The following is a 23,360-nucleotide window of genomic DNA, read 5'->3' as shown; positions in this document are numbered from 1 at the left end:
CATGTCTTTCATCGGCCCAATATGATTCTTCCTGCTTTAATTGTCTCTTTCTGATCGAAGCATCCTACGTCACTTAAAACATAGATTAAATCATAAATACTATCAATTGGTTTCATCATCAAAATCTGAGATTCAACAGCATTTTCGTTATTACGTCTCGTAGGGTATGACGAGAGCTATTGCACCTTTATTGTTGGGTGGGTCCAACAGAGGTGGAGGCCTCACAATCATCATTGCACCTTCGTAGAAGGAGGCTTTGCCCTCGATGTCCTTGGCAAGTCTGATGGGTCAAAGGGAAGGGAAAGCGGTGGAGGAGATGGTGTAAGGTGGTGATAGAAGGCGGAGGAACATTCCATGAGGCTATGAGCAAAATGATCATTTATAAAAAAGTATGGTCTATGAAATTTTTTTAAAGTTTTATAAAAGAAATTCAAAGAAAAAAGCTTTTTCTCAAAATTTACCCTATATAATATATAATATATAACATGTAATAGATAATAGATAATATATAATATTTAATTTGTAATATATAACGTATAATATGCAATATGTAATATATAATATAATATATAATATATAATCTATAATATGTAATCGGTAATATATAATTATAATATGTAATGTATAATGTGCCATATATAATATATGACCACCTATGAATAATAAATACCCCCTCATGAATTTTTTACTCTAAATTTTTTCACTAATATTGAACTATTATGATGTTTTTATTTGACTAATTTGTATTATTTTTCAATAATATTTGTAATATTTTCATTGAGGTACTAAAAATTCTATTAAGTTATTAAAAAATATTATAAATGATATTACATTATATCTTTTGGTTGTTATTGTTGGTAGACCATTACAATATAATATTTTTAGACCTGTAATTAGTTTGGTTGATGCTAGGAGTTAATTTGAATCATTTATTATTTTTTCAAGTAGATTTTAAAATATTTTTGTTATGATGAACAAAATATTGTAACAAGATAATGCTTAATTCTTATTTGGGTAATGTCGTTTCTAAATTAGTATAAATATCTATGTGAATGATAAGATATATCAAATAGTTTTTAATATGTTTTGATTTTATTTGACTCATTATGATTTTTTTTGTTATGATGATCAAAATATTATCATTGATGAAAAAATATAATAATTTTTTGGTGGATAATTTAGTCATTTTCTTAATTAGAAAAATTATTTGAAAAAAAATAAAATAGGACACTATTAAAAAAAGAAAATCCAAAATAAGCATTTTTTAGGAAAATAGATATATATATATATATAATTGAATCAAATCCGTCCGTGATATTTGATTGAACCAAATCTGGCCAACCGCTTTTAAGTACTGTATTCATCAGCGTGATCTCCTCCAACCGTGCATAATTAAGCGGAACTTCATTTTTCCCTTTTCTTCCCTCTGTCTTCGATTTCTTGTTCTCGAGACCACCAGACCATAACGGGCGACATGGCGAAGGAGGCGGAGGCGAGCGCGCGGAAGCGGAAGGCGAGCGACGATGTCGGCCCCGAAGGAGAGGAGCCCGCTATGCCAGAGCCGTCCCTCTTGGAGGTGGAAACCAAATCGGGGGAGGAGGCCTCCAATTCCAACCCTAATCCCCGCGATAACTTCCTCTTCGAAGACGACTACGGCTGCGCCAGCTTGTGCGACGACAACGTTGACATCATGCAACATTACTCCGACATCTGCGCCGTGGATGCCGTCAAGATTCCCTATGTCGGCGACAAGGTGAGCCGAATCCCCCGACCGTTGGATCTTAGGTTCGTTTATACTCATCTACAGATCTCTCGATGGAGTTTGTACTCTTTCGGTTGTTTTCTTTATTCCATTATTATCAGGTCGTGTTCATTTGCGGATGTTTTGGATGAAACATTTTCCAATTTTAGGATTGACGAAAATGGTTTTGCGCTGGATCTTGAATATGAAGTTGCTTACCTTTGTCATGAAATTGACAGCCAAAAAATTCAAAATCCCCAGACCCTTTTGGATCTTGGTTTCGTTCATACTCATCTACAGATCTCACGACGGAGTTTGTACTCTTTGGGTCGTTTTCTTTCTTCATTATTAGCAGGTCGTGTTCGTTTCCGGATGTTTTGGATGAAAGATATACCAATTTTAGGATTGACGAAAAAGGCTTTTGTGCTGGATCTTGAATAGGAAGTTGCTTACCTTTTTCGTGGAATTGACAGCCAAAAATTCAAAAGATTGTTTTGCCCTTTTTCAATTGAATGTGCAGCTTAAGGGAAATCTAGTGGTGATATCTCTTCATCTTTCTAATCTCTTTGCCATCATGGTCGATCAACTTCCCTTGTTTGATTCCGACCTTTGTTCTTTGGCACGGTTCATATTACATTAGTTTGAGGCTCTGATGAAGCGAAATTATAGAAATTCCAAAGTTGAAATCCAGATAGGTAGGGTTCAGTGGGCTTCCTGGCCAAACTATAGAATATATAACAAACTCAAGTTCCTCATATGATGTTGTACTGTTCCTTTTCTATCTCTGATTTCTTTTCAAGATCATGTGAAAAAGCTTCTACTTTCTTCATGGTTTGATTTCTTTTCTATGTGATATATCGTGCTGCATTAGTTTGCATTCAAAACTCCTTTAATAAGAGTTATTGCATTTTTATGTTGGAAAATTCTTATATTAGGTATTGTTGAGGAGTCACGAGCTCGACATGATTCTTATTGTCACTTAACTCCTTTGTGTAGTCTCTTCCAAGGTAGCTGTTTGATTTTATTCTCAAAATTGGTTTTGTGGACTCTTCTTTTCATATGCGGAAAAATATGTTATTGGTTGTAGATGTTAGACTGAGTAGAATAGCAAAGAATATGAAACGTTGGTAGATGATTCTTAGGACCTATGATTGATTTAGTTAAGCATGATAATACATAAAGGTAGACAAAATATAATCATGATCTTCACTTTATTTATGCCATTTCTATGTTTGATATGTTATTTAGAGCTCTTCCATATTTTATAATGAGAGGGTCTAAAATAAAATTCGATGACAGTGATAATTTTGAGTTTAAAAGGAAAAAATCTAATGATGATGAAGTTCCACAGTGTATCACTGTAGTCAAATGTGCGAGGTGCTAATAGATCCCAAGGTGCCAAAATGTGAGACACTTGCAAATATCAAAATTAAAAAAAATATAATTAAGGAGATGAGTGAGGAGGGGATGGGGGGTTGTCGGGTTCCGAGGAGGCTCGATGACTATCGTTCAGGAGAGGAGCTATTTGAGAGAAGGTGAAGGCGAAGGAGCAGGAGCAGGAGGGAGGGGAGAGGGTAATGGCAGAGGAGGAGAAAGATGATCTGTTTTGGGGAAGGATTTTATGATTTTGGACATTTCTGAGTGACTTTGTGCTTTGTGGGAGGATTGATAGGGTCGTTTGGAAGACGAGAGAACTTGAAGAGGAAAAAAAAATCTAGATCACTTCCTGAAGAAAAGGAATATCTAAACACGGATCTATGAAACTTTGTGAGCAACAAAGCTCGGACTTCTCGACCACAAGCTCTGACTTCTTGAGGCTGCAACTTGCTGTCGCTTCCCTCTTTGTTTTCTCTATGCTTTGTGTTTAGGAATTAGGCCTATCGACTTCTGGACCCCCTTTTGTGGATGTGGAGGGGAAGACTTTTAATTAAGTTTGAACTCTCAATTGAAGTCCAATTATCCTTCCAATTCGAGTCTAACTTGGATTGAATTGGGTTGACACTTTGAGCTAGCCGAACTTGAGCTATGATTTTGGGTTTGAGTTGGTCAAATCTGAATTGAATCAGTGTTTGACTTGAACTGAGGTTAAGCTGAATTGGAGTATGACTCGAACTGAGTTTGAGTTTGAGCTGAATTAGAGAATGACTTAAAGAATCTAGAATTGAATATGGGGAAACATTGCTTCATCGGCTTATTTTGTGTACCACCTTGTGGAACTCGACTTTTGCCCTTTGCATCCTACTCGGAAGGTTGTTTTGATGCCTCATCATTTAATAGTGTCCTTTTCGATGATGGTGTCTTTGTCTAGTCTTCTCTTGGGTGGTCACCAAATCATCTATCGAAGGTAGCATCTCGCTTGGCTCATTGCCCAGCATCAATGCTCAAATGCCTTCAAATTCTCGATGTTCACAACCATCTCCATGTATGGAGGTAACTTGAGTTGGCAGGTGTTGTCTCCAATCTGCTTTAAGACTTTGAATGGTTCATATTGGACGGGCTTGAGTTTTTTCCTTCAAATTATCTAAACTTTGCAAATTAGTTGGACATTAAATTGGAGGATGTCATGTTGCCCTTCAGATTTATTGTTATGGTGATCCAAGTCTGAAACAGTAATGACAGTTTTTAGGGATTTAATTTCAGTGGCAAATCAAACATAGTGATGCTAAGTTTTATTAAATATTTGAAACTTAGTGCGATCTGGAGTATAATTAGAAACATAAGACACTGTGTTCACCGGGACAAGTCTAATTTGGAATCCTCTCACCCAAAGCTTAGCAATGTGGTTTTCATTTTAGGATGTGAAAAAATGTCCAAATACATTGTCGACTTGAAATTTCATTAAACGTACCAGATTTTACATGACTTGAAATAACTGATTTTTGTCAATAAGTATTTTTGATAAGATAATTTTGTATCATATTGCAGAATATGATCACAAAAAAGAATAAACTCTTTTCTTCTTCTGACCGAACAGGAACCTCTTTCCTCATTGGCCATTGAGTTTCAATCAGGCAGCCCCATTCTTCAGGAGAAGATCAAGGTTCATTGGGATGACAGACAATAGTTACTGCTGCTCTGTCAATTATCCTCATTCATAGTCCTTTTGGCTGATAGTTGTTAGATTTTTTGTGTCAATGTTTTTTTTAATGTGAAGCTCCTTGCCGAACAATATGCTGCATTGAGGCGAACACGAGGAGATGGAAATTGTTTCTATCGAAGTTTTATGTACTCCTACCTGGTAATCTGCTTGTCTTTTCTAAGAGGAGTTCTTGTTGTCTTTGTAATATTTGTGTTCTTTTTTTTCACAAAAGATGCTCTGGGCATGATCCATGAGTTGGTGATATTTGTGAGATGTGAAACTAGGAGCATATTTTGGAGACACAGGACAAAGCTGAGGTTGATCGTATTTTGGCAAACATTGAACAGTGCAAGAAGACACTACAAGTTCTTGGATATGCAGATTTTACCTTTGAGGACTTCTTTTCAGTAAGTGTTGTTACTTCCTATCCTTTGTTTCTGTTTCATGTATTCTTTTTCTGTTTGCACTGCGCATGTCACTGGTGAGCATACTGAAGTAAATGCTGGTGATTGATGCTATTGATATATGTCCTGTTAATTCTTTCATTTTTAAAATTTTGCAGAATTTTTTTAGGACTTATGCATCTTAATTTGTCCTAAAGGGTAAAGATGAACAATCTAAGTTTTCAGAACTGCAGGAACTGTTTTTATCTTTCTCACTAAAACATTTAGCCATTTAGGGATACCATCAGATGGCTCAGGGGAGGGAGAGAAGGTCTCAATGTGCTACAAGAATTCATTGCTTGGGAAGTAAAATAATATCTGATATCACTCTGTTCTTTTGTGTCATTGTATAATACATGGACCTAAATTGATCAAACATGCATTTTTTTGTTTCTGTGGTAAACAAACTTTCTGAAATCGAACAAGGAAATATCAATCAAGCCTTTACTTAGAAAGCCGCCTCTAGGATATATTTTGTTGTTTATCCACTATTGCCTCATAGACTGCCAATTTCCAGATGATTCATTGTCTGTTCTATTTCTAGCTCAGTATCTTCTCTGAATTGTAAGCCTCCACTTTGGAGGTATGTTTGCTGTGGGTAACTTGGGCAACCCATGGAGCAGATTTGGCCGGTTGGAAGGTGTGACTCAGCTTTCCAATCTGAGCTGGTGGTTCACCTTTCAGTCCAGCTTTTGCTGCATTTGTTCTTCAATTAACCTGCACTCCCTCCAATAAGCCACCTGATGTATAAGCCTAGGGCCTAGTGCTCCCTCGAAATCCAAATATAATATCATATGCCTAGGATCTAGCCCTGTGACAGAATTTAAATTGGACCAACCAAACTAACCCTGCTGTGCCATGAATTATTTATATTAAGTTATTAACTAACTAGTAAAAGCACAATTGTAAAGAAAAGAACAATTAAAAGAAACAGTAAGTTTATTGACATCTAGTCAATTCTGTATCAGATTCATATGACATGAGAAAGGACCATTAAAGAACAGAAAATCTAATAGTTGGAGAAAACACATGACGACCTCTTTGGAAGCTTACAAAGATTCTGTTGTTACAACTAACATGCCTCAATAAGGGCTTTGCCCAGGTTAAGGCATTAAGTAAGGTTTTTGAGAAGCCTAATCCTACCAATATTAGGTCCATAACATGAATTTTAATATGATAAGGGAGCCTGCAAGTCTCAAAATTCATTTGGTCACTTGATTGTTCAGAATAGTTTGGTTCTCTTCTACATTTGATTAATCATTTTTGAGTTTTGGAGGGTCTGTTCTGAATAATTTGGTACCAAGGTCATGCAGCTCCAGTAATATAGCCTATTTAGGAGGGTTGTTCATCATTTTGGTCTATGCTAAATTGGCTGGGCTATCATTTGGTTCATTTGCATCCTTATTGTGCAAGGGTTATGCTATGTAAAGTTGAATCTCATAGACTCCACAGTGGTGGGGTGGTTCTTGCATTGAGCTGCCTTTTTATTATGGTTCTGATATTGTTTCCTTCTATTATTTATTAATGCTATTTTATAAGGACTAAACCTGTAAACTGGGTAGCAAATTTTGGCTAGAGTAAATGGTTCTGATAATATTTGAACTGAGGGATTCCTATCTGATTCAAATGTTTTGATCTTCTCCGATAGGAGAGGATAGGGTTTCAGTTGAAGTAATAATATAGTCTTTTTATCTTTGAAAAAAAAACTTGTAGAATGGTTAACTCTATGTTCTGCTTGTCTAACTCTATGTTACATTATTTGACTCCTATTATTGAATGCTAATGCAGGTATGGACTTGTGAAAACAATCTCTTATATCGTTTTTAAGGTTACAATTAAGAATTAGTTGTTAAGACTTAAGATACATGAACTAATGTTTAGTGTATTGTGTAGTTGCATGCATTCTACATGTGTATCCTCTAGTTTGATATTTATAACACTATTTTAAGTATGGATTGAAATATCAATTGGATGTTGTCAAAAGTAGAGCCTTCTGGTTTTCATTCTTTGATCTAATCTTCTCATATTTTTGTATATATTTCTTGAAGTAAGAGACTAATTTCCATAAACAACAGGAGAAAAAATGAGTCTCAGATATACTACTTGTTGCTTGCCAAATTGGACACTTTTGATAGCTGTATGTAATTATTTCCATTTCTAAATTTTACTCAAATTAGGTGAGGCATCATAAGTTAAAGCTTCCATCTAAATTAAATTTGATACATTAGGGCAGAAATTGTTTTTCTAACATAAAATTTTATTGAAGAAGGAAAAATATTGAAGAAAAGAAAATTAAGTGACTCATGTGAGCCTGTCATTATGATTTTGTCCAAGTATTGCAATAACTTGCTGCTAAGTATCAAAATTGTAGCGTGTACATTATTGAAGTTGACATAAGGAGCATGACTTGTATTTCGATACAAAAAATCGAACTACAAATTGGTGGATTTTCTATAGCCGGCAAACCCTGCTATGCTGCACTTGGAGTTATCAACTCCTAGTGTTAAGCTGGGTGGGGTTGTGAGACCCTATCATTGCTTCTGCCAAAGTTTTTAGGTAGACATATGGGAGATAGTTGGGTTCTAGCTAAGTTTGGGCCATTGCTTAAGCTTGTCAAGCCTGTTATGTACTCACTTCCCTTGGAGATAAGCCTTGTCCCTAAGATGAACGAAGAATTCTTTCTGCACCTCATGATCCATCACTTTATCTAATACGGAGCATGGTCTACCACATCATTGACTCAACATCATAAATTATGAAGAATCTCCTTTAAAAGATGTGTGCGGTCTTCAATCAGCTTTGCAACAAGTACTGGTGTCACTGCAAGTTCTTAACAAACTTGAGCTTTAAGAACATGGAAAAAATCTCTTAGTGGAAGCACTCTACCCAAGGTAGGAGCTTTAACCACCTTAGGCTCCTTGCTTACATAGCAACAAGAAGTTGCTAGTCCATGATTCAGAATTTCGGATACAAGGATCTAGAAATTGGGCAAACTGGTATGTGCATATGGATGGTACCAATGATTTAAAAAGTGCTAGGTGCCAAGGTCCCAAAACGCCTGAGGTGCTCGCTCGAGCAAAGTAAAGCACTCCGAAATATTAAAATATAACAAATATATAATATAATTATTTAAATAAAATATGATATTAAATTTTAAAAATACTGTTGACAGTATATTACTTAAGTTAGAGAGGGGGAAAAATATTCTCTAAAATATTAAAGTATAAAAATAATATAATTATTTAAATTAAAATATAATATTAAATTAAAAATATATTGTTAATAGTATATTACTTAAAGTTAGAGGGGGGGGGGGGGGGGGAGAAAAATTGTTAATAGTAACAGAGGGAGATAGCAATGGTGGTGGAGGATTAGTATAAGATAGTTAGCGACAGAAAGCATGGCGGCGGAGGCAGAAGTAGTGTTGGGTTCCTCGGGGTCGCGTGAGCGTGAAGTGTGGCTTTTGAGTCAAGAAACTACGAATCGAACCAGCCTTAAATTGGTTCGATCGTCTAATTGAATCGAGCGCTCGCTCAAAGCGCCCAACGACTGCGTTTGGGCGAGCGCCCAGGCAGCGCCTCATTAAAGCGCATCGCCTGGTGCACACATGAGGCGCTCGGGCCTCGCCTCGCCCGAGCGCTTACCTAAATCACTGGATGGTACATAACGATCTTTACTTTGGAACATAATACGAGAGGTCAAATCCATGTTTTTTGGTAATCTATGCCTCCTGCTCGTCACCAGCATGCATTATAAACATGCCTACTTACTCGCCTCTTTTCATCATCCCCCTTATTCTCTTTCTTCACCTCCTCTTCTCTCCATCTTTTTTGCCATCGCCTCGTCTTGTTCCTCCTATTCTCCTCCTACTCTTCCCTTCTTCTCCTCCCTTTCTTGCTCCCTTCATGGTACTGTTATGTGTGTCTATTGACATATGTGCCAATGTGGACCATGCCTATACTAGTATTGTCATGGATCAAAGCAGGTTCAACATTTGAAATGTAGAACTTTGTTCTAACTATCTAGCGACTTAGAGTGTGATGTTATGCTTATCAAAAGCATTTTTCTTTACAATAAAAATAATTAATGCCAGAGAATTAATATTTTTTTTTTATCATGGTCGTACCATAGTGTGACAAATCATCTAGTTTCCGCACGTTCTCAATAAACAACTTGGTTACCTATTTTGCTGTGTAGAATTGCAACAATGGAATAAAATATGTATGCTTTGGTAGGAGATCCACCATCACCATGATTGTAAATTTGTTGTCTTTTAGAAGAAGGCCCTTAATAAACATTATGATTATATGTTTTCAAAACTCTTTGTGGCTAGAGTATACTAGAAGGTCCAGTGGCCTTATATTTGATGTGGTTGCAAGTGTCACATTGAGACACTTGTCAATAGAAAAATTTTCACGTCCTAAGCCAATAATGCTAGAGCTAAGATGCTCAAAAGTTTTAAAATTATTCTCATGGCCTCTTCATAAGGTGTCAGGGAGTTTGTTAATATTTAATTGGTAGAGGAGTCTGTATTCATGGCAATTAACCGTTTATAGTAAATAAAGGTTGTTGTGATGAAATAACGAAGTGAGAACTATCACTAGTTGATATCATTGGCCCCATAATATCTTAGGCAATGCCAAAAGGAAAATTGAAAAGTTTAAATTGTACTTTTTATAGGAATCCTAGATAGCGCATCTACCTACACTATTAACCATAAAAAAGAAGACTATTTGGCAAGAGAACTTGGAAGTTTATCTTCTCCAAAGAAAGCAAAATATGATCTATTTGATTAGTCTTAATACAATTGTATTTTCTTCTTTATTAATTTTTATCTTTTCTTCTTATACTTGGATCCTGTAAAAAGATACCAAAAGATTATAATAGATACATCATATAATGAATTAAGTTATTTTTTACACTTTTGTGAATGGTGCTAGGCCACATTTATGTTTCCGATGGGATAATTCTAGTCTTTGTGCGAGACATGGAAGTACGAGGCCTTTCATCTTTAGAGTTCTTTTCTTGAGTTAGTTTAATTTATTTTCCTATTATCTTGTCATTATTATCTTTTCCTCTCTTTTTTTATCCTCTATTATTATTAAAAAAACCTTTCTCTATTCATTATAATATTGTATATGAGATGTGGTAAAAGCCTTTGGTTTAGCCAAGATGTACTATCATCATGACCGAACCTTATTTCAATTATATGAACTCGGACGAAGTTTCTATATAATAGAACTAAATGACATAAGACAATTTTATTTTATTTTTAAATAAAATTTATATTGGTTTAAGAGTTCTTTCGTAAATTTTATAAGTTGCCATATGATAACTAGAGTATTTTTAATTGTATAAATTGATTATGATGAAGAAAAAGGAAGTAAAATTAAGAGAAGAATTCATGACGATCCTAGGCCGATCGTCATGAATCACATTTGTCCGAGGTAGCTCTTGAGGCATATATTGGTGAATGTCAAGGCTTCTACTTTCGCTAATGATCTGCTGCTCTGTATCATACCGTTGCTTAGAGAAGGATGACCAACTATCACCATACTACTGTTGCCCGTATGATTCTCCATAATATGATGGTTGTGAATACGATGAGCTTTTTTTGTGTCTACATCATGTAGGCTCTATCGCATCTGCTCAAATTCATCCACTGCCTTCCCCTTCCCCTTCCGCACATAAACTTGACCAGTACCTTGTCGAGTTCCATGATCTGAATCTTGGGTGGCATGTGTAAAATATTGCTCTTTAGTCCATGCACCACCCTCAAGCTATGTAGACGAGACCAATGACTGCCCCGCATCACACCGCTATCATCCGTTGAGGCACTGTTATTCGTGTTGTTGTCATGTCTCTGGACCGAGTGAGTTGCTGAATGTGACTGTGAAGGTGTCTCGTCGCCCGACTCGATTCTTTCTAACGATGCAATTGATGCTATTGCCTTCCCCTTTGCCTTTGCACGCTGGGTGGACGAATGTGGCTGTTAGGTGTCTGTAGTTCCTCGAGCAGTTTGACTCAATGTTGTTTGACTCCTGCCATGTTGTGATCGAGGGGGATTTTCCACCTTTTGGGGTTGTGCTTCTTCTTCTTCCATTGCCTCGGTGATAAAACGTGAAGGACGCTGAGGATCTCCTACCTCATCAAGTAGAGGATCCTCTTGGTTCTCTACTGCTTCAACCCAATCTAACATCGGCTCTGAATCTTCGTTGTAGAATTGGAGGTCAATGGGATCAATATCTGGTTCCTCGCTCCTTATCCAGCTCAGCACATTGCAATCTTAGCCGTATGTTATAATGGACATATACTAGTTTTTTTAACCGTCTGTAGGAGAGTTTGTTGCGGACCTTCATGTGAATCAATACAAATGTTGACCAATTACGTTCGCAACCACTAGATGTTGTCGTTTGTGAAAGTACACGAACGACAACCTTCCTTATATGTGGTGCATCCCCTCCAAATTATAGCCACCACTCGATTGCAAAAAGATATAAATAAGATTTTATTAGCATAACAAATAATTAACATTAAATATAATTGATAATCAATATGTGTAACTTTTCCTCACCAGGATCTATAGTGTAACGACACGATACAGCTACAACGTCGGAGAATGAACCAACTGTTTCTTGAAATAATCGACCCTCCATAAGAGCATCGACTACATCAGTAGTGTTTGGCAATATTTCGTAGTGTCGTTTGTAAATCATTTTGCGTTCCGAGAGCATATCGATATTGAATTGTCGGGTTTAGATAATACGCTGCAAGATATAATTTTGTTGGTATGATTTTTTTATTAGCTAAAAAATAATAAATTAAAATTTTCTGAATATGAATTTACTTGTATTATGGATATCTTGATCCATATGAATTTCGGTCCGACGATCAATGATCCATATGTATTGGTCGGCCTTAAAATCATCTTTGAATGCTTTCCTGACCTCTTCTCTTACTGAAATTAGTATATATTTAAGATACGGCATCTGTGGACGCTTGTCCATATCGACCTTACGGAGGACAATATAAAGTGGTTCCACACCTTTTATAATTTTTGTCATAGTCTCCCAAAATCTAGAGGAAAGAATGGACTTTTCTATCTTCTTTCCATCGCTCAATCTCAAATATCTAGAATCAGACCACTCTTGTGATGTGACTATTACCTTCAAGTCACGCTTTTTTTGTTGTAATGACTTTAATATAATAAAATTGGTAGCAAACCGAGTAATTCTAGGTCGGAGTATCTCACCGTTTATATACCTTTGCATTAAAGCGTGGACCCAATGATGATTATACATAAATTTTGTAATTGATTGTGCTCGAGGTACACAATTCTTGACCGCATCCAGCTCATCAATATCCTTTAGCATTAGATCTATACAATGAGCTGCACATGGAGTCTAAAACAAAGTTTTTCTTTTTTCCATCAATTGCAAATCGGCCTTCTTGAAATTCGTTCTATTGTCGGTTATTATTTGTACAACATGCTGTGGTCCGATCTCCTTTACTATAGTGTCCATCAAGCTCTCAATGTAGTTTGCATCTTGGATCTTTCAGAAGCATTAACGGACTTATGAAACACCACTCTTCTGTTGCAATAAATAAGAAAGTTGATGATACTCATTCTTGTTGGTCATGTCCAACTGTCACGCATCAATGTCACCCCATATTCGTCTCATTGCCTTTTGAAAGATCTAATCCAATCCTTCAGTTCTGCCACCTTCTCATCTAAGTACATGTCGTAAATCTCCCTCGGTATTGGAGGTTGGATCCTCGTGCCAGACTTTTGAATAGAAGAGACTATGCTCTGATAATATGGACCTTGGTTTGTGTTGGCTGGAATCCCATGGAAGTTGAACCATTTTGAGATTGTCTTCCTAATATCCCATTTTTTTTCTTTTGTGTATGCATCGTCAATCCGTGTTTGTTTCGTTGTTTGTAGGGGATAGGCTTGCAGATCAATGTCAACAATATCTGGTGTGGACCTCTTGCTAAGACCTCTTATAAAACCACGGAGTCCACCATACCTCATGCTACTAGTTCGGCCTAACTAAGAAGGAGCAGTTGGCTGCCTCATGCTGGCCGACCTCTGGATTCTACTACCACTGCCATGCTCCAATTTTGAGTCAGGTCATCGATGCCTCATTGCTTTATCGACCGTATACTGATGCTCCAATGATGCACGAATCCCAGTTATGAGATTCGGGTCGACTTGATCGCCGCAACCCTCATATTGATCATAAACTGGTTCCTGTGTAGCCCTATAATATTCTTTCTCAACTCTTGCCTTCTTTTTTAATGTATCTTCCTTTGCTTATTGTAGCTTACTTTAAAATAATTTACGGATCTCCGTCGGAACCTTCTTGCATTTTGCAACATCAGAATACCCGCTAGCCAAATGTATTTTCACACGAGTTATTCCTTCACCCTTGCCAAGGTAGTCACAATAAATACATTGCCAATGATGATAGTCCTCATCTATCTTTCGGGCATAAACCCATGCATCATCATGTGGTTGTTCCTTTGGTGCATGATTTTACCAAATTTAAACCAAATAAACTTTAAAGTATAAACATATTGAATTGACTAAATATCGATCAAAAATCACTAATCGCAGCATTAAATAATTTTATTAAAACATAACTAATCATATTTTATCATCATAAATATGTTACATACATAAAAGAAGCATTAAATACATAATTTTGATCCAATATGATTTAAATTATGAGAAATCATCATTAGATACATTAATCACCTGAATAACGTAGTTAATTACTTCTCTTTCAATACTATAAAAATGTCAAACACCCTAATAGGCAAGGTCCGCCATACCGTACCGTACCGGAGTTTCGACCCGGGCTCGGTACGGTACGGTACGGGTGTACCGACCGGTATACCGAGGTGTACCGAGCGGTACACCCGATTTTACCGATTTATCCCTCCAAAATACCTGAAAATTAGAAAAAAAAGTTATGATAGGGTTTTCAAGTTACAAATAAATATAGTAATAGTATAAGTTTAGCAAAATCAATGTAAATTAGATAAAAATTGTATCACATATCTTTTTCAAGCTTTGAGGTAGTCTTGTTCGAGGTTCGTATTTCAGCCCGTTATAGATTGAAATATCTACAGAAAAATCAGTTGAATTGTTAGACTATTTTGTTACAATATAAACTCTAAAATTCAAATGAAATAAATTATCACATATCTAGATATACCTGATTGTTGTTCTACCACCAAAACGAACGACGGGCTTCCATGGGTGGTGGATCGGGGTCCTCGATCCGATACATATCAATATGATACGTTTGTTGGACCCAATCATGATATTGATCCCATGACATAGTGTATTGATACACCGTGTGCCATTGATGCATCAATGTGGTGCTGATCGTAGACTGATCGTCATGAATCATATTTGTCCGAGGCAGCTCTTAAGGCATATATTGGTGTTGTTCTGTATAATGTTGTTGCTCAGAGAAGGATGACCAACTATCACCATATTGTTGTTGCCCGTATGATTCTCCATAATACGATGAGCCTCTTTCTGTGTCTATATCATGTATGCTCTGTCGTATTTGTTCATATTCATCCACTGCCTTCCCCTTCCCCTTCCCCTTTCGCGCATAAACTTGACCGTTGGAACACTGTAGCATTGCTACAGTGCGGTAACGGTCGATTTCGACCGTTACCGAGTGGTACCAGGCGGTACCGAGTGGTGTCGGACGGTAACGGTCGAAATTTCGACTGTTACCGCTCGATTTTGCCCCGTATTGCCCGATACGGGGGTTTTGGGGCGTACCTCCCGGTAGCGGGCGGTACGCTTCGGTATGGCAGACCATGCTAATAGGTATTAAAGACATTAAATCGATCAAATTTTGATTAAATCATCATTAAGATGACTATCATAGTATTAAATAACTTTAATAAAATCTAATTAAACCTATTTTACCATCATATATATGTCAAACACATAAAAGATGCATTAAATATATAATTTTGATCCAATATAGTTCATATTACGATGAAATCATCATTAGATACACTAATTACATGATTAACATAGTTAATTTCTCACTAATTATTTCTCTTTCAACACTATAAACATAGAAAACATCCTAATAGATATTAAACACATTGAATTGACATAAAATCGAATAAATTTCGATTAAATCATCATTAAAATGACTAATCATAGAATTCAATAACTTTAATAAAACCTAATTAAACTTATTTTACTATCATAAATATTTTTTAATATTTAATATGCATGAAATATAAATATTTGACTTATTAAGTATCTAATTTTGAATTAATAAATATTAAACACACTAATCATAATATTAAAGATCTTAATTATTCTCTAGTTAAAGAAATAGAATACATACCTCTTGATTAGAAAGTTCTTCTTCTTAATCTTCCTAAATTAGCCTCGATTCAATTCACAAATCGTTGTTTTATAGAGTTTAAGAGAGCACAAATGTAAGAAAAAAAGAATTTGAGAAAGTATAGCTTCTTATTGATATTGTTGGTTTAGGCTTATGATGTTAATGGGTCAGTTAAGAGTCATGACAAATTCTGTCATAGCGGACTTAGTATTAGCATGGAGAGGGGCTGAAATAAGAAAGGGCTCTGTTTGGATGGGGCTAGAGGCACATGGCGACATGGAACTACTACTGTGTTACGTTTCACAAGCACCATTCTGCCATTTGATTCTGAGGTATGTGAGGCTCTGATGAGGATGTTAAACCTTAAGTAGAGGAGATTGTAACACCACAAGCTTAGTTCACATTGGATATGAGAAACTACTTGAGTTGGTTTATAAAGGGTCAATCAGTGTACTCTCATTTATTTAAGCTTAAATAATTTGGACCAATTGTTTAGGTTCATCAAGTTAATGGACCAGTCATGTTAGATGGTATCAAAATGAACATAGTATTAGGCATGATGAGGGTCGAATGTCATAATGTGGAGCTACTACTATATGCTTATATGCACTATACTATGGTTTAATTCAAGCCTATGTTAGGTTTTAATGAGGATGTAAAGCCTCAAGTTGGGCGAGTTTAGATTTTGATGTTTTCACATTGGATATATGAGAAAATTGAGTTAGTTTATAAAGCCCATATTGGATATAACTTGAATTGGTATATAAAGGCTAAATGAGGATACTACCACTAACTTTAAGCTTAAATATATTTAGACTAAGGCCAGCTAGTAGCACAGATTTGTTGATTGGTGAAAAATAAGCCAAAATAAGTTTGACCTGATTGATCTAGAGATCCACTCTATAGGTGGCAATGGAAATGGAAATGGTCAATCATCATATTTAGTTCCCAACTAACTTCATATAACTATAAACCTTGTCCTTTCCGGTATGTGTACATGAAATCCCTAATATGTTGTGAAATTTTTGTTTAACTGTTTTAGGATAATATTTCTTAAATATCCTTTCTCTATAATAATGACCAGTGCAATTCATGAAATTTTCTTTTCTTTATAATCATTGGGCTACCATTTATGCCAACCTCAAATACTAGGACACTATGACTTGTTGTTGATTTTGACAATAACATACTTTGCTTGTTCTCATGAATGATGTTCAAGGGAGACAATTTTGGAATTTGCTAGGAATAAATATGGGGAAATAATAATTTAGATGATGTGCCGAGGGGAAAACAGAATTGGAGTTGATACAAATATTGATATCACTTCCCATGCAGGAATAGAATTGGACTGATAGGTATTTATCGATATGATATGGTATACCTTGGTATATAAATAAAGGAATAGTACAATGTTGTTTAACATGTCAGCATTAACTGATTGCTAAATAATATGCTAGTTTATTATGGTTGGTATCATGCAATATATGAAGCCGTGATCAGAGCTAATATGCACCAGATAATTTGCTGATAAAGGTTTTCAATTTCGGGTGCGGATCTGTGCCAATCCATGGCTGGATCCATATGGGTCTGTTCCATTTTGATGTACCGACACACTATATATTGGAACATACCACGGTATTGCTGAGGGGGGATGGGGGAGGGGGGAAGAGGGAAAGAAGGAAGAAGGAAGAAAAAGAGGAGGAGATGTATCGTAGTGGGGGTAGGAGGCGGCAGCAGCAATGGAGAGGAGATGCTTGTGAGTCGTTGTGACTCCTAATGAGCCCCAGCACATCATGCTTGAAAGAAAAAAAGAAATGATTTCAAGTGGACAAGATCAGACCACTCAGTTTTAAGCTGTTTGTGTTCTGATTCCTGGCTGGGCAGTAAACATGGGTCAAATGGTACCAAATTAGGCAACATTTAAAATCTTGTGGCTGATTATGTAATAATTTTGGTGCTTGTGGTTAGATTTTTTGGAGTTGCCAATAGACAGTGTGCAGTGTCACTGGTGCAATACTCCTTGCTAGCAAGGATTGAGGACTTCAGAATGAAGAGTGTGCAAGACCAGCACTCTTTCTAATGTATGTGAGAAAAATGTTTATGTAGAGTCTACATTGTAGACGATCAACGAGTCCGAACAATAACTTCATCTATCTCTCTTGGATGAAGTCTTAACTTGTCATGATGTATTAGGTCAGTTTTTTCTTTGGTCTATGTGCTATGATTCTCAATATCATATGCTTAGGAGCATTTTTATAAGAAGAAAAAATGGCATCATGACCCTTATTTGTTCTCTTATCCGGTTTCTCATTATTTCAGGGAAAAAGCCCAAAAAGGCATAAGATTGATAAAAACAGGGTCTGCGGAGAGAGAGAGGAAGGAACTGGTCTAATGGCAGCATAATATTTTTCCTTTATATGTGTATAGATTCCTGGATATATTAGGAGTGGTATCAAGTCTTTATATATACAAGTTGCATCAGCTATGTAAGTCAGTGTATTCTCGATGAATCTTACAAAACTTGGTTTTGTCAGTTATTCTTATTTGTGTTCTCTTCTATTCTCTCTGTCTCTATTTTCACTCCTCTTTGCCACCTAAATTTATCCAGCGTAACACATTCTAGTTGCCCATCATGGTATGTCCTTTCTGTCCCTAACCGATCTATATTTTTTCTGATCTGCCATTGCAGCACTTTTGCTTATTTTTGGTGGTCAGTCAGTTCAACATCAAAGTTACGTCATAGAAAATATATCCTTTGCAATTATGTCAACTCAATCAATAATGATAACAATTTGCAGGGAGCAATTTTAATTTCAGCTTCTCCAAGTTCAACCATGGTAAACTTGACCTATTTTTAGAACCACTTGGCAATAAAACTTGAGAGTCTAAATTTAAATAAAGATAATACTTCATCTATGTAAGATTCAGAAGATACTTTTAGGAGATAATAAGGTTAGAAGAATAGGGTTTTATGGGTTTTATCACGTATGAACCATTTGAAACAAATTCACTAGCAGTTGAATCAAATTTCGAGATTTTTGAGATTACAATGATTGTTTGTATATTAATGATCTAACACTACAGGACACCAACTGATTTTATGATTGACTGAAATCAAAACATGAAAGCAAGCATCCTTTCGAACTATAATTGAGATTAAACTTCTTCTTTATCTATGGAAATAACTCTTTGAGAGGAATTGGTTGGCGTATTTCATTGAAAGATGTATCAAGTTGCTCACTTGCATCATGATTTAGAGCAATTTCAGATACATCTAGGAATTAGATAAGGTGAAACTAGATCTGAATCACATCATGAGCTGGTGCAACTTGACACATCTAGGCACTAGAGTGAAATCAGGTCTGAATTGAGTCAGATTTATGTTTACTTCTGGATATAATAGGTTATCTTTTTTTCCTTTTTAGGGATTTTGGTTATTGTTGGTGATTTTGATAGTTTAATATGAAGTGGTAACCACATGATGTACATAATTTTACATTATTTGTTTATGAGATGTAGTTTGGATCTGTAGGTTTACCCTTGTTCTCTTTATTTGTTCTTTTTCTCATTGCACCTGTGTTCCTCCTTTCTGCTTTCTAAACATGTTCAACAGTAGAAGCTGCTCTTTGCCTACCAACACAAACTCCAATCATCTCTCTATGAATTGGTTTCTTCTATGAGAATAGTTTGCTGTAACATGAGCCTTGCTGTTAATTGCTAGAAGGATTCAATTAGATCAGATCAGAATTCTGATCAGCATCAAGTTTTTATCTGATCCAATTTCATGTTCTGTAAACTACAGGCCTTACTTTGTGGGTGGCTAATCAGATTTAGCGGGTCCAGTCTCTGTCATATTTTGTTAGTCCTTTAAAGTGTCAACGCTGTTACAGTTTTTGAAGTATCTAAAATGAACATGAATTGGCATTTAAGGGAGCCCCTTTCCACTAGTTATGTTGGTTCATGCTGCCTTTCTCCATTTATCTGCAATTTATTTCCATAATGAAGTAAAATTTGCTATACAAATCCGTTCATTTATATCTACGAGTATCTTTCAGATATTTATCGAGCAGCTGGAAAGTGTTTTGCAAGGGAGTCAAACCTCGATAAGGTAAATTTTTTTACTGCAACATTTTGTATTATATAATGCATCAAGTAATGGCACACTATTTTATGAAAGACGAATTTTAAGTGTTATTGATGGTGCAACAAACATGCTTGCATTTATAGTCATGAGGAGCTTCTGCGTAGGAGTTGTGATCAATCTATTTCAGATTATGGTGAGTGCAATTTCCTAGACTGTTTAAATCATTGTCTATATACCAAGCTATTTCTTCTAAATACATCTTCTGGCCAGTTGTTATGTTCTTCAGATTTGTTACTTCTGGTGAAATACGCAGACGAGCTGAGTTTTTTGAACCATTTGTTGCTGGTTTAACAAATACAAGTGTGGACCAGGTTATATGTAATCTCTGATCCTTAGTTTTGTACTCATTTGCATATATTAAGTTGCATTTTTAGGCATGTTTAGCATTATGTCTTTGAACTAGTTCATGTGGCATTGGTTGATTGGTTCTGTCCAAGATCAGATTGATTGGATTTATGCCGCCAATACTTCTTCCCTTCGTACATGTTGGTTCAATAAATCTATACATGTATCTTAGACAATCATTTGGCTGTTGCACCTGCTAGTTCTATTGTTAAGTATTTATACATAATTCAAGTTTGGTGAATCTTCAACTTGAATATCTCCTTGCACTTTGAACTTGCCATAATGGAATTTTTAGGTCATAACAATCAAGTGCTATAGTTGCATCCGCTACCAATTTGCAGATGTTTTGAGTTCAGCTTTATGATATGAGGCAAGTAACCTGCCTTTTTCCTGAACCTGTGGCAAATTGTGGCTCTTGATGGGTCAAGAATTCTCTCTTTTGCACGGCATTCAGCCATACCGACTGATTCCTTAGGTTTTATTGGTTTGTATGCATCATCAATTACCAGATTTGTTGATAATTACATACTTTTTTTTTTCTGTCTATTATTTAGCTGTGAATAGGTAACTTTTCTGCTGATGATTCTTTTCATCTCTTGTGCTTACAGTTTTGCAAGGCTTCGGTGGAGCCAATGGGAGAGGAAAGCGACCATGTGCACATCATAGCTTTATCTGATGCTTTAGGTGTACCTATTCGTGTGGTGTATCTCGACCGGAGCTCATGCGACCCCAGTGCCCCGACGGTGAACCATCACGACTTCATGCCTACCGAGAGCAGTACCTCAAACGTGTGTCTTTTGCCAAGACCCCGTGTGACCTTGCTGTATCGGCCTGGCCACTACGACATTTTATACCCCAAGTGACTTAAAAGGTCCGGTGTTTCTCCAACTGCGTGATGTTCTTAACATCTCGAGCTTGCTTTCTGATTGATTGACGTACGCTTACCAACCTTAGCAGTTGCAGACTGATAAAGGGTCGTCAAGCGAGAGACATGGACCAACGTTGCACCACGGCCCATTGTATTGATACGTGCAGTAGGGAGATATTTGGACGTCAGACTTGTTAGTGATTATCATGGTCTAAGTGAATCTTCTCCGCATGCACGAAGTATCGAGTGTTTCCTCCTTTCTGCCATAAAATCTAGTGATACTCCTTTTATATCTTTTTGGTAAGGTTACTTAGATTTTATGACTGAAGGATTGGGAATCTTTTTAGCAAGAGCCACAACTATTGGTTAAAAAGATAACGATTGATTAAAGTTGATCGAGCTGAAATTTAGTACCTGCATATCTTCATTGGCTTCAAACTGTATTATAACTCCAGAAACAAAAATGGCTATATTATTTGCTGCATTTGGGTCGTTCAAAATTTACCAGCACGTGTATCGACTATTATATGGTAGATTTCAGAGAATAACAAAAACAAATTAAGTTTATAAATATTATAAAATATTATGTTTATAATAATTTTTATATTGTGTTTTATTATTTTCAAGAATATAAGAAAAATACTATAGTTATGTTTAAAAATATATTTTTATTTTTAATATATAATTAGAGAAAAAGATTTGAGTGAACGTACGAAAGTATAATGCCTCGATTGTTTGATAAATAATAAATAAAAATTATATTTTAGATATGTATTAAGGTAAGTGTTGTTTGATAACGACTTAAACATTAATTTTGTTGTACACTAGATCCTCTTATCCTACAACAAAGATCCTCGTATCGAAGGTTGAGAGTTTGAAATCTCTACTGATATAACTAGTTTGGCTATTAAATACTTTGATAGTATATCACGAGATCCTAGGCTTGAATCTTGCTTTCGTTATTTATTCTTTGCTAAAAAAAGTTTATTTGATAAAATTATATTTAAAAAAAATAAAAAAAAATAAATAAATATTTTTTATTTAAATTAATAAGTAAATAAATGTAATAAACCATATAAATGAATGTAATCTTATAAAAAAAATATTATATAAATAAATATAAAATAATTTTTAAAAATAAATAAATAAAATTTCATCTTGTATAAAATATAAATCATATTGATTTCTCACTAAATTATTTTAATAATCTTGTAATTTTAGATAATGTCATAGGGTATATACAGAATTTAAAAAATTATATTAACATCTTGCAAATGCTATCCTAAAATAGAATTAGCATTTAAGCATTCCATTCTAGCATCCAGGCTAGATGTTCTTTGAAAAAACTTTACCAAAATACTAATGCATATTTCAAATGTGTTTCTAAACATATCCTATAATATAATAAATATTATAATTTAATATTTTTATATTACTTTATAGTGTTTTATAAGTATTGTTAAAAACATTGTAATGTGTGTAGTAATATTGTAATTGGACTGTTTTCACCTTATGGATAGATCTATAAGAAAAGTGACAAAAAGAGAGAAAGAAAAGATAAGTGATTGGGGTATTCTAGATATTACATAAGAAAAGAGTGATGTTATAGTATTGATAATTTTTTTCTTAACATAATAAATTAATTACTATAAATAATATTTTTTATTTAAATTTTTAATAATTTTTTGTGTAGTATGGTTAAGAAAATTATTAAAATTAATTTTCTTAATTATGTGGACAAATTAAAAAATTTATCAATCAATTAAATTATTAATTTATTTATTTCCTAATGAGTGATGTGATTTTTAAAAAATAAATAGTTCAAATTCTATTTTTATATCTTTCGGGGAGAGTTTATCTTATTCTATATAAAAAGGGTTCCTCCTCTCTCCTTCGTTGATTCTGAAAGTAGGAGGATTAGGAAAATGATTCATGATATGTAATAATATTTTAATTTTAAAATTTTATAATTAATAAACATTGCTAGTTGATTTGTGATATTAATTTGACTTATAATGGTATCTTAGGCTTTAACAAATTGTAAGATAGATTTAATTATTAAATTTTTAATATTTAGATTAACATAATAGTTCTAATTCATTTAATAGATATATCTATATTTCAAGAATTATGTGTGAACTCTTATGATTTAATTAGTTTTAAATTTAAGATCATGAATCTAAATTATTTAATTTAGGATTTTAAGTTACTCTTTAATAAATAAAATATTAAAATCTAATTTAATTAGAGAGATCAAATTAGGGGTTTGACTTGAGTTAAGTTAATTGACCAAACTAACCCATGTAAACAAGCATGACCTAGCACATATGGTTAGACATAATCTAA

General features: G+C 35.0%; 1 protein-coding gene across 2 annotated transcripts; it reads left to right on the top strand.

Moving 5' to 3' along the window:
- Positions 1-1,374: 1,374 nt before the first annotated feature.
- LOC135612857 (OVARIAN TUMOR DOMAIN-containing deubiquitinating enzyme 1-like) lies at positions 1,375-21,433 on the top strand. 2 transcript variants are annotated; one of them, XM_065109605.1, is made up of 9 exons: positions 1,375-1,753; positions 4,716-4,781; positions 4,896-4,979; positions 5,105-5,227; positions 19,713-19,765; positions 19,885-19,934; positions 20,012-20,112; positions 20,755-21,017; positions 21,110-21,433. In XM_065109605.1, the coding sequence occupies exons 1-8, from the start codon at positions 1,475-1,477 to the stop codon at positions 21,007-21,009; spliced, it is 1,011 nt and encodes a 336-aa protein (XP_064965677.1). In that variant the 5' UTR covers positions 1,375-1,474; the 3' UTR covers positions 21,010-21,017; positions 21,110-21,433. The 2 variants fall into 2 exon arrangements, with proteins under 2 accessions (XP_064965677.1, XP_064965676.1); XM_065109604.1 differs by having other exon boundaries at positions 21,104-21,433.
- Positions 21,434-23,360: the final 1,927 nt, after the last annotated feature.

Source organism: Musa acuminata, chromosome BXJ2-5, assembly GCF_036884655.1.
Source record: "Musa acuminata AAA Group cultivar baxijiao chromosome BXJ2-5, Cavendish_Baxijiao_AAA, whole genome shotgun sequence".
In the NCBI taxonomy this organism is placed as follows: domain Eukaryota; kingdom Viridiplantae; phylum Streptophyta; class Magnoliopsida; order Zingiberales; family Musaceae; genus Musa; species Musa acuminata.
Note: the sequence above shows the minus strand (reverse complement) of the source record. Positions and strands in the feature narration are given on the sequence as shown.